This window comes from Alosa pseudoharengus, unplaced genomic scaffold (assembly GCF_046254945.1).
Source record: "Alosa pseudoharengus isolate Yale_2024_CS ecotype anadromous, Long Island Sound unplaced genomic scaffold, YU_APseudo_1.1 YU_APseudo_1.1_scf_18, whole genome shotgun sequence".
Lineage (NCBI taxonomy): Eukaryota > Metazoa > Chordata > Actinopteri > Clupeiformes > Clupeidae > Alosa > Alosa pseudoharengus.
In genome coordinates this window covers 17,828,324-17,842,358 of record NW_027468650.1, presented here as the reverse complement: position 1 = coordinate 17,842,358, position 14,035 = coordinate 17,828,324, and the positions used below count along the sequence as shown (strand labels likewise).

At 40.8% G+C, this 14,035-nt stretch overlaps 1 protein-coding gene across 3 annotated transcripts in view; it reads right to left on the bottom strand.

Moving 5' to 3' along the window:
• The window catches only part of rreb1a (ras responsive element binding protein 1a), a 38,349-nt gene extending 25,545 nt beyond the window's left edge, over positions 1–12,804 (bottom strand). For 2 of the 3 annotated variants that reach the window (XM_076290376.1, XM_076290378.1), the window contains exon 1: positions 12,532–12,804. In XM_076290376.1, coding sequence (XP_076146491.1) covers positions 12,532–12,571 — 40 coding nt within the window. In that variant the 5' untranslated portion in view covers positions 12,572–12,804. Of the gene's footprint in view, positions 1–306; positions 416–12,531 lie in introns of all 3 variants that reach the window. The other variant, XM_076290377.1, reaches the window with a different exon arrangement.
• Between the last annotated feature and the right edge of the window lie 1,231 nt (positions 12,805–14,035).

Sequence of the window (14,035 nt, the reverse complement as noted above, 5' to 3'; positions counted from 1 at the left end):
ATAAAGCATATTGCAAGCCTATTAAGAAGCAAGTCAAAGAATTAGGATGGGACAGTATTGGCAAGATGGATATGGATGTATAGTTAAATGCTATCAGAGGGAAGAAAAAGCAGGATGGCAAAACAATCCAAATTAAAATGTACATAAGCATACTATATTCAAATGTACACATATGGCAAAGTGCTCCATGCTGTCTGTGCATGTAAAAACAGGTCTGAGGGCAGGCATGCTGCAGGTGGTTTCAGCTGCAGGGGACAGTGTCGAGCAGTGGTGTGCATATAAGCAGTTATCGGGCGACATATTTACCCATCCACAGATACAGGTGCTAAAGATGGTCACAGATGAGCGGGGTGCAGGTCACCTCACCTCACCTCACTACACACCTCACGTGCCCAGCAAACACACACTGCTTACACTGAAAAAGGAGATGACAAGAGATGCAGTTTAGTAACAAAAATGTGCATACACACAGACGCAGATCAATAATAAAGACACACACACACACACACACAGGTATCTGAGCTGTTTCCCAGAAATGAGTGGTTGCTGCTTCTTTATTATAAATTGTCCATAAGAGAACTTTCACCCACAAATCAATCTCTTTTTGATGCCTGTACATGAAATAAAAACACTTCATTGTAAAACAGTCGCTCCTCTGTCTACGATTGCGAGAGAACAGGAAGGTGACAAATAGAAAGAGTAAGAATGTTCCTAGAATGTAATCTCTGGCCTCATTAAATGTGGTTATATAAAATAGTCCACCTTGGGCCATGTCAGGAGGAAAGCAGGTCAGGGATGGAGGGAGCAGACATGGAGGAGAGTGACAGAAAGACTTAGGAAGCCAACAACAGCTTATCGTCTTTAGGATGTGAGAACTGGAAAAGCTGGCGAGTGTAGAAGGAGAGGATGATGAAGTGTCTTTGTGTGTCTCACACATAAAAGGAGGAGGGGTGAGGGAGAGAGAAAGAGAATAGTAAAAGATCAAACAGGTTGAAGAGGAACAGTCGTCAAGAACCATCATATGAGGGACAGAGTCAAGGAATGTATGTGGGGGGTTGGGGGGGGGCACAGAAGTCTACAGAATAAGGATGAGAGGATGAGAGAGACAGAGAGGAAGGAGGATGGGAGGCAAAGAGAGAAACAGATTATCAGATTAGTGGCTGGTAAGACTGCCTAATTGAGAGCCACAAGGGGAGTTATAGTGGGTTGATGTGGAGGAAGCATTTCAAGTTGGAACAAAGCAGACATGTTTCCAGAAAAGATTTCACACTGACAAGTAAAAGAGAGGCCTTGCAGCGATTGAATCAAATAAAACCCATACACAGGAAGACTAGCAAACAGGGAAAAAAAGATGACAAACATTTCATGTCCTAATCTAAAATAGAGCACCTCTTGTATGTGGCAGCCCCTAGCAATATGACAAAAAGTAGCAAAATATCCCTGCTCAAGGACACAGCCTTCAAGTACTTTTTGCATGTGTGTCAAGTTAGGGACTAAAATGTTCAAGAAGTGATAGTGCATGGCCTCTCTGCTCTGTGTAGAACATTTGTTTAAAAATGTCGGCTTTACTGTTCCCATACAGTTTAATAGGCAAAGACAACAGGTAACCGTGGTTTTAGGACAGCTGACACTAGCAGAAAGCACACAAAATGCCTTGCTATATTATGAGGAATTTACTAAGCACTCACTTCATCAGGTAAACAGTGCTCGTCACCGCCCTCCAACATTTATTTGCGGTGCCCACAACTGAACAGTAATATTCATTCAAACACGGGCACAGTTGAATTGAGACAACATTAAAAGGATCAAGACAACATTAAAAGGAAAGCCAAAGTTGCTTCTGAGTGGTTCAAAGAAGCAGAACTGGTGCTCTGAATACTGGTACTGTTGTTTCTGAAAGTTTCTCCTATGAATGCATTTTATCACAATCTGGGTTATACCTGCGGAAACATTTGACCACAAAACAGACATACACTGTTTTCATACATATGCCAGAACACCTTTGCTCTTGGGCCTAACACTTCTCTTCATAGCTTGCCTGACGGCTCCCCTGTGCCCCGCAAAATGCGCTTTCATTCATGTGAGGTCTGTACATAAAAATGCCATGTTTAAAGCAGCACTGAAGATTTGCTATCGGATTCCCCCTACAGTTGAGAAGAGCAATGATAAATTAACTTGTTAATGTAATAAATGTGCATCTTTGTAATAAACTATGAACATAACTCGGATAAAATGTAGAGGGAATGCATGGACAGCAGTCTGTAGAAAGAGCTCTGAATTCCTGTAAGTAGCCTACCTATCCGTACTCTGCAGACTATAGCATAGCAGCACTTTTCCAATTCCATTTTTTGTTTGCCCAGTGTTCCTACCCGCTACAGCAACTTCCTTAGTCTATTTTACAAATGATATGACCTGCTCAGAGTGGGGCAGAAGTGCCGTTCGCACTATTAGGAGTTTTATGTGCCATCAAAATGATTTTGGAAACGTTACTTTAAGTAAAACACTCTTTAGGGCTGCTTTAAAGTGCAACTAAAGAAGAAACAAACAGACACTAATGTCTTAGTACATCAGCTCCTATGACTCGTGTGCCTTCAACACATATCAAGTCTCAGGACCTGTTACTACAGAGCTTATAAGGGCAGACAGAGCATTTGTGGAAAATACAGCTGTTGAGAGTGATAAGGAGTGCAAATGTAAGAGTGAGAAGAGCAAGGCAGAAGACGGAGAGCAAGGGGAGTGTGTGTGTGTGTGTGTGTGTGTGTGTGTGTGTGTGTGTGTGTGTGTGTGTGTGTGTGTAGGTGAGAGGGAGGGGGAGAGAGAGAGAGAGAGAGAGAGAGAGAGAGAGAAACACTTTAGCAGTGAGAATCCTAACAGACAAGATCAGCCGGTTCTTTGTCTACATTCCAAGGAGAAGCCTGCACTCGTCTGTTCATTTGGCCCCTGCTCTGTCAACCACAGCTCATCAAGGACAATAAGAAAGGGAGGAGGTACACTAGGAAGGGAAATCTTTATCAGAATTAAAGAGCATGTCGAGAAACCTAATAGAAAAATTGCCTAGCTGTAACATAAGGCACAAATATGACTAAACCAACACCACTGCTTTAAATTCAAGCAAGAAACTACACAACGTATACAGAATACAAGAATTGATAATGACACTAAAAAAAGTCAGATAACATAGTTATCTTTAATGGCAAATGGCCTGTTTGAACTGAACATTGTGCAACAACCTAATACACTTCCCAGTTTGCCTACCCACATTCTCTCTAAAACGTGAAACCTTCTTGAAAGTGAGACATCTTGCGCATGCTTGCCAGTCAGCACTTTTTCCTTTTCTCCTTCTAAAGCTGCAGAAATGAGACATCCAAACAGGAAACAAACTGCTAACAATAATTGAAGTCATCTGATGCACAGTCATAGACTGTGGCTGCAACAGGGAACTCTGGTCACATGCAACCACCCTGCTGAAATGCCTGGCACAGCTCATATATAATGTCATCTATCGGGAGCAAAGAACTAGCTATACAATTTTTTTCTTATGAGTGCACTGATCTCAACAGACATTTCATTTCATTCATCCTTTTAAGATCTCAGAGACGGGCAGAAACGGGTAGTTTCTTCTGACCAAAAGGCATAACTAAGTGTAAGTACAATTCCCTGCCTGTTGTGGTGAATGTAGGGACACTGGTCATCCTGTTGTTTCTGCAGCACAGTATTTCTAAAACATTCAGATAATTTGCCCAAAGCTCTATGTGATGATGCAATAAGTTTCCTTTCCATCTGAATACCATATTCAGCTAGCTCTTAACCTATACATTAGTTGCAGTTACTCATCCTTAAACTTATTTTTTAAGCATCTGCTATGTCAAATCTGCTAGAATCTCTTATAATGATAGAAATGCTGTCTGGGAAGACTTCAGTTTATGAGGACCATTGGGTGGATTCAGCCATTTGCTTGGCCTTTGGAACATGTGCAATCATTGCACTGCGATGTAGCTCTTATCCCAGTGAGCAGAATACAGGCTTGCTTCCCTTCTATCCTTCTTACCCATCTCCAGAATGAAGTCTCTCACTCAATCCTCCACCACTCCTTCCTACATCTCTCTATGTCTCTCTCTCTCTCTCTCTCTCTCTCCCTGTTCTGGAGGCTATTATAGCTGTGTAGGACACAATTTGGTCTCACTGTAGTGTCCACCATTACTCTGACAGTTGTCTGTCTGCACAACAAATGGTACATTCATTCAGAAGCTGCAGTGACAGCTCAACTCCATAAATTCGGGGGCCCAGCCAAGGGCCAGGGGCTCCCCCCACCCAAACCCAGGCCGCAACCAGGCAACAAGCAGCAGCCCTATCCACAGCAAAGGGTGCAAAAAGGTCTGTCCAAAACTTGTTTCATCTAAAGCTAGGAAAGACTTAAAATGACAAGCGGTAGTGAAGGCTAACTGTTGAGTCACCTTGCATTGCCTGTGTTGGGCTAAAAAAAAAGTTTCATTCAAACAAAAAACTACTGCAGCAGACAGCCAACTAGCACGTACATTCAAGATTTTAAGAGAAATGTAAAAACAGTCCACAGTTAAAACAGTATACAACTAGCAGTGAAATGTAAACCTGGTCAACTCCATGTCAACTCCTATACAAAATGGAGAAGAATATAAATAAAATGGATAAAAGAAAAGTAATAATAGTTAATAATAATTCAATTAAACCAATAAAATAAGATAAATAAGTATAGATACTTATAGATACATATAAAATATGAATAATTGGCACATTAAAAATACAACTAAAAAGTACCCAAAGTATGTACATGCTGTGTGATATGCAGATACAAAAGGGACCCCCAAAATTTAAGTAAAGCAGAGCTTGCTTACCATTTTCACGCTAAGGTTTTATAATATAGCCACCATCATGCTCACAGGGCAATAATTTCAATGCGCAGTGCCCAGTAGCTACGGCTAATGTGCTGTGAAAACCATGCAACGCGAACAGGAGGTAATATCGTTATCTGCTTATTTATCGCACAGTGTGCTAATAATTAGATGACTAATTTGTAGCGTTTTGTTTAACATATAATGAAATCATGGATGATCAAAGAAACAGTGTCACTTTAAATTAATTCATGTACTCCTCTGTGCATTGAGCCACTGGTGCTTGCATATCGTTTTGCCAAGTTCATTAAATCAACATTAGTTCTTGCATGTCAGTATTAACACATTGCATCATATACAAATCAGAGCCCATAATGATAAAATTGTATTTGATTGATACTGACAGCCATTTAGCTATTTCCTTTGAGAGAATTGACATATCGCTGGCAGCCTAGAGTCTAAATGCGCGAAAATACACAAACACCAAAAAAGCAGTGCATTGCCAGAACAAATCAGTGATGTACTTTGGAGAAATCATTTGTACTTAATATCATCCTTTAAAGGGGTTAAAGTTTGTCTGGCAGAATCCGATGAACCTTCAGCAACTTTGAATTTGCTCTGCAAACTGTTAACGTCATCATATCATAATCTGCACTGCAAGTTAATGAGGTTACTGACGCATACGATCACTCCAATAAATCTGCGTTGTTTCTACCTAATAGGAACTGATTCTAATAGGACCTATGATTGTGCAATACTCCGCAGTTGGTTACTATAATATCAGGTCTATTAGGTATGCTAAACTTTATTTTATTGAGTAACATCACCTTATCTACGACAGGTGAAGGCTAAACTAAGATGCTGACAAGGGCCACTACTCTGTGTTCCAACAAGCCTGTTTTTGAGATGAGGAAATCACTGGAGGGGATGGGGGAGCATCCATGGAGAAAGAGGCAGAGACGCCTCTCACACAGCCCCATAATAGGGCTCTTTGTAAAGCCAAGAAGAATACACCCTTCATGAGGATGAAGACTGAGGCTATCCCTCTGTCAGACACACTCGGAAAGACACACACAGTTTCATGCAGTGACCACACATGATTTGTGCTTGTGTGAAACTTTTTTTCCTTCCTTAAGGGAGACAGTCACTTGTGGGGGCTGGGAGACAGAAAAACACTGGACAGTCGCAGTGTCATCAATTGCTGAAGCAAGTAGTGTTCAATGTTCTTTTATTTAAGACAGAGTACAATACATAATACTTTCACAAACTTGTCTCCCACCTTTCTCCTCTTTGCTATTTTAAACACTTCATTCTTTATACCGGTAGTTGTATCACATACAAAAGAAATAGAAAAACAAAAAACAAAAACATCAACCCATGAACAATCTGGATTCTCCTCTTTTCTATGGTTACCCTTCTACCATCTTGGGCTAGTGCCTGCATGTTACTTGACTACGAGTGAAGATGCAGACCAAAGTTCAAGGCAAAAACATCAACCAAATGTTGAGCAGCAGTAGTTTACACCCACCCAAGTTTGAACACGCCCCCCAGTACTGTCCCCCTCCTCTACCTATCCAGAATGCTATGTACTCTTTTTTTTTTTTATTTCTTTGCTGTTGCCCGATTGGCAACAAAGTCCGGCAGGCTTTTACTGGGACCATCCATCGTACCTTCAGGGATTAAAATGGAGTCAGCTCCACACATCCACAATGAAAGAACGTCCTAGACAGTAACCTATAGCATGGACTATGTTTAGATGTAGCAGTTTAGATGTAGCAGACAAAAAAAGTTAAGAGTAAGGACTCAGGAATCATCACATCTCTATTATGCTACCCCAAAACAGTCATCCCACAAATATGGCTAAAAGTAGTCATGACAAGAACATACAGACAATGCATGTTAAGTGCTGTGTTCCACAGCTATACAAAATAATCTTTTGTCCTTTTGTGTTCCTTGATAGTAGCTTCTGCAGCATTCGGTAATCAACTGTACAGACTTCTCCAAGCAAGATGGCCGGAAGAAGAACTGAGACTGCACAAAACACTCTTTTTTTATAACCTTTCTGTACACTAAGTTAAAAACACTTCCCCAAGCCAATTGTTATATACTTTTGTGTTGTAAATGCATATTCTAATCTTACTCAAAACTACTCCGACTGACGTTGTTAACATACCCAATGAGTTTACACAATCGAAAAATAGACCCTAGGTTGTTGTTACCACCAAGCTCTTCCTTTAATAAGCAACACGAAAGAACAAAAGGAGTGATTGTGAAACTCATCCCCAACATGTGCACAACTCCATTACAGAGCTGCCACACTATCCCTCCTAACTGATCCTCTCCCAACCCCCACCCTCCACTCCTGCTGCAGCTGTGCAAAGCGATGCTCTTGAGAATAACTATGTGTGTGTGTGTGTGTGTGTGTGTGTGTGTGTGTGTGTGTGTGTGTGTGTGTGTGTGTGTAAGGGAGGTGTGTGATCACCTTCCATCCTGACCAAAAGAGGAACAACCTGACTGCGGGCATGTACTATAGTTACCATGGAGATGAGGTGTCCCATGTTTACGGAGCAAACAATACTACCTTTTCAGCCAAAGGAGAGCATGTGTGTGGAAAAGATGTGGCAGCAATACAAGGAATCTAAGTGATACATTCAAAGCATCTTTAAAGAAGCTATACTGACTAAATTTAGACTCAAACTTGCAGTTTGTCTCAGTCATTTTCTATTGTCGTGGTTATAAGCCTGGTTCGCAGGAATGTTAGCCTCTCACCTGTGTTTCTCAAATAGCCTTCAAAACCCAGCCGCACATGGACCACAATGTATAAATGAATGTGTGTTGGAGTACTTCTAGTTTTGGTGGAGTATAAAGTACAACTCCAGGTCGCGTATGGCTGCAGCTGCTGTGTTTGCCCCTTGCTAATCTAGCAACCAGGGTATTGTAATGCCAGTCTGGCTGCTATTGGTGCCTAATAGGCAAGGGGTAGTATCTGGCTGCTATTGAGGCCTAAAGGGGTAGTATTCAAATCTCTGCTGACAAATGATGGTCAACTTATGATTAATTACAATAAATGGGTCACATATACGCCATTTAAAAAGCATTGTATTAAACTAGCAAGCAAACTGTAACAGCCAACACGCATGACTTGCAAACACCACCAACAACACAACAGAGCTTTTAAGAATCAACCTGCAACAAACAACAATTGTGAACTATTAGGCTACCCGTCAGAATACTGCTGCTGCTACAGGTCTAGAGGCATCTATTTTTTTCACAAAAAACAAAACAAAAAAACATTGTTCACTCATTGATACTTGCCACTTTCCCATTCCCACCAATGGTACAAAACAAAAAATCCAAGCCACAACATTGGATAGTGACTGTGCTGTCTGTGATATGAATGAAACATCACAAACGGCACTATCTTTCTAGGAAAGATCATTGCAAATTCATTCCAGGATATTCCCATCAACTGATCATGGGTGAATGTACAAAAACAAACTGGTTGGACGAAGCTACACTGTTCTGCACCCCCAAACACTATCCAAGAGTCTTCTTCTGTCTCTTCTCTACTCTCCTCCCACCCTCCCATCCATCCATCCATCCATCCATCCTCACTGCACAGCTCCGCTCCGCTCCACGTCACTGCACCACTCCACTCAGCAACAAGTGCTGTCTGTGAATAACACCCCTCCCCCTTACCCTGCTAAACTCCAGAAGGTATTACAAATCCTCAGCCTATGAACAACAGCCAGCTGACAAAACTGTTTAGTCAGCAAAGACAAACTTTGAAGGAGGGAGAAAGAGAAGAGACGGACAGAACAAGAAATTGCACAGAGAGAACAAAACAGGAAAAAAAGAGCAGTCACAGACTCAGCCGAGTCTCCCTCTCTTCCCTCTCTATCAGTCTCTCAGATCATCAAGTTACCCAGGCAATGATAAACTTGGCCTACTTACTGAAAGCAATAAGTTCATAGAAAACTGTAAAACAGGTTAAAAACCAGTCACAGTGCCAAAAGAAACAATTATGCATACAAATAATAATCTCTTATGTAATACTCAGGAACTACACTTTGGTTTAAAATTGAGTAAACTAGGCATACAAACAATGCATGTAGCCCTAAAGGCTAAGCAGAGAATGGACTTTCTCCACATATACTGAAGAGAGAAAATGAACAAATTAGGACACACGTGAAGAAGGTGAGGCTTCACTCAGGGCTATTGTTTCTACACATCCTCTGTCTCTTCCTCCTTCAGCTCAGTTTCCTGACACCATGTGCTCCTGTCCCCTTCATATTTCGAGGTCATGTGCTCCTAGGTCGATCCACCAGAACTGTGTAACATTTCCTTTCTTTCCTTGCACCCTCCTTTGTGCTTGCTCACTAGTCTAATGTCTGACTCTTACACACCAACCCCCTCTCTCTCCTATTTAACAAGGTAGGATTGCATTTTATCCCTCTCTTCTCTCCCATCCCTTTTTCCTCTGCCCTCTACCACTGAAGCCAGCATTCTTTCACACTAGAGATAGCAGTCAATTTAGACTTTGAACCTGTAGTAAACACCTATTTTATTTGAAGGTTGTCGCAGGGAAGGGGGTTGGGAAGGGGTGAGCTAGGAATGGAGGAGGAAGAAGGAAGAAAGTTTTAACACCCTGTCTTTTCACTGGTGAGCAAGTTGTCACCAAGAAGTGTCATAACAAGTGTCCATAACAATCTACCAATCACAACTGTGACACAATTATTTCTTCCTCATAGTACAAAGGAGCATTTCCTGGCACTCTCACACCCAGACATGCTTGGACTCAAAGGCAAAACACGTAACCTCCATTATCAAAAATAAAATTCAGCAATATTCACAATATTCCATACAGCTCTATGCATCTATATTTCATGGGATAAATAGGATGGATAATTCATGGATAAATGCAATCCATGCATAAAATTCACAAAATGGTAAACACTATATGTTCACTATGCAGCTAGTTGCACATAGTATAGTTTAGTATAACATGCACCTAAAATAAATTTAAATACATTTTATATAAGTTATTCACATAAAGCAAAAAAAAATGACACCTCATGAAACCCACAGTAAAAAGGGCAAATGTCAAAGGTGAATTCCTATAGCAGGCAGAAACCTTAACCAGACCCCAACTAAAAATAAGTTATCCATCAGCTTAAAGTTGGACTGCCGAGATAGGCCATGGTTGTACATTATAGTTCAAATAATAGATATATACAGGACAAGAACTGCTACAGCCAATTAAAAGACTTTAAAACAAACACAGGCCTTTCAAGAAATATTGCAGCTGACTGCAGATGATAAATGGAAATAAGTGAGAGTCTAAATGTATTTTAACACATGATTCCGTTAACCCCTGCATGTGTAATTAGTGAATTCACTTATAGAAATGAAACCTTTCATACTGACTGACTGACTTTATTTGAAGTTCCAACTTCCACTAAAGTTCCAACTTAAACTAAAGTTCTATTCGCTTTAAATGCAATACAATTTCATCCACTCTGTTGCCAGGGTTTTACAAACAATAGAGTACCAAAACCATGGTGCTGTCATGGTTGCAATTTGGCTGGATCTAAACAATAAAACTAACAAGCCATGACCATAGATGACCGTAGTTTCTTAAACTATTTAAAACATTTCTATAACATTAGTATATATTTTTACACTCCCAGATAGCAAGAGACTGGTGGACCACTGTCTGTCCACTCCGGGCAGATCTGGTGGTCTGCTGGTGTTTTGCTCATCAATTTTCTGGGAGTCCACTAGCAGGTTGGTGACAAACACCCCACCGTTTTTTATAGTCCAAACAGTTGTTAGTTTTTTCAGTTATAACAGCAAACCACTGTGCCACACCACTAATGCAAACCACTGGTGGTCTAATATCTGCAAATCTGATTTTATCTACATGGACAGTAAACAAAAATAAAAAACAAATGATGTCTCCCAACTTCCTAAATCGTGCCCACTCGTTCATTATCAACGGAAAAAGATGCCATGAGCAAAACCTTTTTTCTGGTTCTTGTTTTCTAGCATCCCTGCACACAGTAGCCTAGTGAGTCCAGTGCCTAAGCACCTCTCTCCCAAACCTCCAAAAACCTGAAAGCGTGGACTTACACTAACATAGCCTACTAGACAAAACTTGTTTAAAGTGTTTAAATGGATTCCAGAGAAAGTTAGGGCGGCCTATTGTTGCTTAAAGTCTACTTGGTTACTCCATGGGCAACTAAATTAACTCATAAAATGGAGACATAGGAGTCGGTCTTTAATGACAGGTCTACAAAGCAGCGCTGCTGATGTAGGCCTCCGATGTACAGTGTAGAATTTCGTAATGGAATGCGAAGTGCTCATCCGGATCTGTTCTCTTCCCTCATCCTAAATTGACTGGAGTTCGTATGCAGGACATCTTTTCATGTGCTGCCCTCCTCCAAAATAAGCTAAAATTAAAAACTGAAAAACCTAATACCTGCACTGAAAATGACTGTAGAAAACCAACCAAAATCCCCACACATCTACACGTAATTAAGCATGATGGTGCTTTATGCAACTCATGGAGCGAGTTGGGCTCGCCACGTTTACCTAAAGCAGAGTAGGCTACTGCCGTGCACTGCTCTTGCGCTCTTGAATAGCACCGGCAACGCGAGAGGCGCTGCACAAGGGACAGAGGAAAAATGCCTAGCAACCATTACCTAACAGCTCGAGCTATGTGTCTGTTCACGTTACCCCAGAGACCAGGAGTCATCCATTCCTCCAGTCCACCACTACATGTCTCATCAGCTAGTAAAATGTGTAAAACACAAAAAAAATCTCAAAGCGAATCTATTTAAACGTCAAGTGTTCGTAAAAATTGTGATGCGCTACAACCCATAATAAAAGTTTACTAACCCAAGTAGCAGTACGCTAATCAGTAGTATCCGCTAATTTACAATTACTTACGTCCCATGAATTATTGTAGCCAATCATTGTCAATAATCAAATCCACGTTTAATATGCCAATGTACCAGACGTTAACTTCGGTAGTGTGGCTTTCTAGGTGAGAGATGGACGTTAGATTGACAAAATAAGTAACCCATGCTGTTCGAACATGCGTTCAAATAACAGTTAATATTAGCCATCCGATGGATTTTTTACTAAAAACGAGAGATGTGAGCCAAGGCCAAACAGAAACTCTACGCATGTCAACTAGCCAGCTAAGTTGTTGATTCGATCAAAGTGCACGAAGATATGGATGCTCCGTGCAACACTAGCAGCTAGTTAGCTAGCTGTTAGACTTTGAACCTTCAGTTGCAGCCCCCATCACAAACTTACAGGAAGCGCAACAGTTTAAATCGGTGTTTACGACTGAATCAACCAAATCAATAAAGTCACTTAAAAATGGCGATAACGTGTGAGAAGAGAACGTGTCAAATTCCAATGCTTGTTTTTTTCTCTCGTTTTTTTTTTTGACCAAGGAGCATCAAGCCCTCGGAGGAAAAAAACAAACTAGGAAGCAAGCGAACAGGAGTTGAGAAAACTCAATGCCACCACTTCGCTTAATTGTACCTTAGTTAAAAATGTTGCCATTTCATTGTCCCATTATATTTAAATTAAAATACATGTTCAGATAAACAAATAAGCGATTTAAAAGAGTAATCCGCAAGCGACTTACGTCTGACTTTGTTGGGGTTGGGCTGCTTACGCCGAGACATACTGATGATGGTGAATAGAGATGATGGGCTGAGGGGAAAAAAGGAACAGGCAAACTTGTTCCGGAAAGCAATCAAAATGGCGATACTAAAGATGTGCAAAGTTAGTCAACTTTGAAATGTTCCTCTCCTTTCCAAATACTGCAAACCGAAATAATGAAATTAATCGACGTAAGAGAGGAAGACACTTTCCTCGCCCGTCCTCAAAGCGCCGTTCTCTGCCCCTAAACCTGATAAGTAAGTGGCCACATCACGTGTTGCTCCTGCTAGTCTCCAAGGGGACGTGTAACTGAGGCTGCCTCGTAGGTAGACTCGAGGCATTAGCATCTCTAGGACGTTGAGAGGGTGCGGGGCGTGAAGAAAGTTTCTGACAGTGCAGTGGAACGCAATCCTTCGTTGTCAGTACAAGTTATCTAAGATTTTAAGTTCATTTTAGGCCTGTTTTAATGCACGGGTTGTTGACATTATTGCCCATAACGGTCTATTCGAAGCTTTCTTATCAGTCGTCAATTCAAGTTGGAATGGATGAGAGATCTCTAACGTTACACGATGATGCGATGTTTTTGGGACGTGAGGCTGGCCTATTCAGGCATCTTTCTTATTCAGTTAGGCAAGTCTATGCCACTAGTCTAACTACACAAATAGTGAAGAGTTAGGCTGCTTTGTATGGCTATAGAAAGTTGTACAGCTGTTAGATGGAGAGAGGTAGGGTTGATGAAAATTGCTAACCATATAGCCTAGTAGCCTAACACACACACACACGTGTCAGACACACACACAGGCTGGTGTAGGCCTGTCCCTTCTGAAGGCCAATAACAGCAGTGTGCTGCCCAACTGTTGTAGCATGAACATTGCACACTTTTAAAGGTTGTATCAGCGATTCATTGCAGCCCCAAAAAGACCAAAGACCATTCTTTCCTAACGAATGGCTTGGGTAAATCCAAGCATAATAATATTGGCAATAATAATGCCCTTCACAGTGCCATTCATGGTATTTTTAGTGCATGTTTACATTTAACAAGGCAAATAAAAGCAACATTTTTCATGCAGTAGCCTATTTTTCTTTATTGGGTTATACATGCATTTCATATTGCATGGCTATGCTGGTTGCTAGAGTAATCATGTTGGAATAATCTCCAGAGTGCTGCTGTTCACTGGGTGCTATGTTGTTTTTTTTATGTCTTTTAATTATTACTTTTTAAACACTTTTAAACTATTGCGCTTTTATGTTTTTATATACTATTACCTTGTGTGTTTTATGTTTTCTTTTTTATTCTTTACTTTTTAAACTATTCCAGTTTGTTTTTGTTTATGTAACGCTCATTGAATGACCTCTGTGTATGAAATGCACTACATGAATAAACTTGACTTGACAATATTGTAGATGTTGCTAGGATAATTGAGATGGTTGTTTGGTTGTTGCTAGTGTAGATATGGTGGTTGCTATGTTAAATAAAGTGGTTGCTA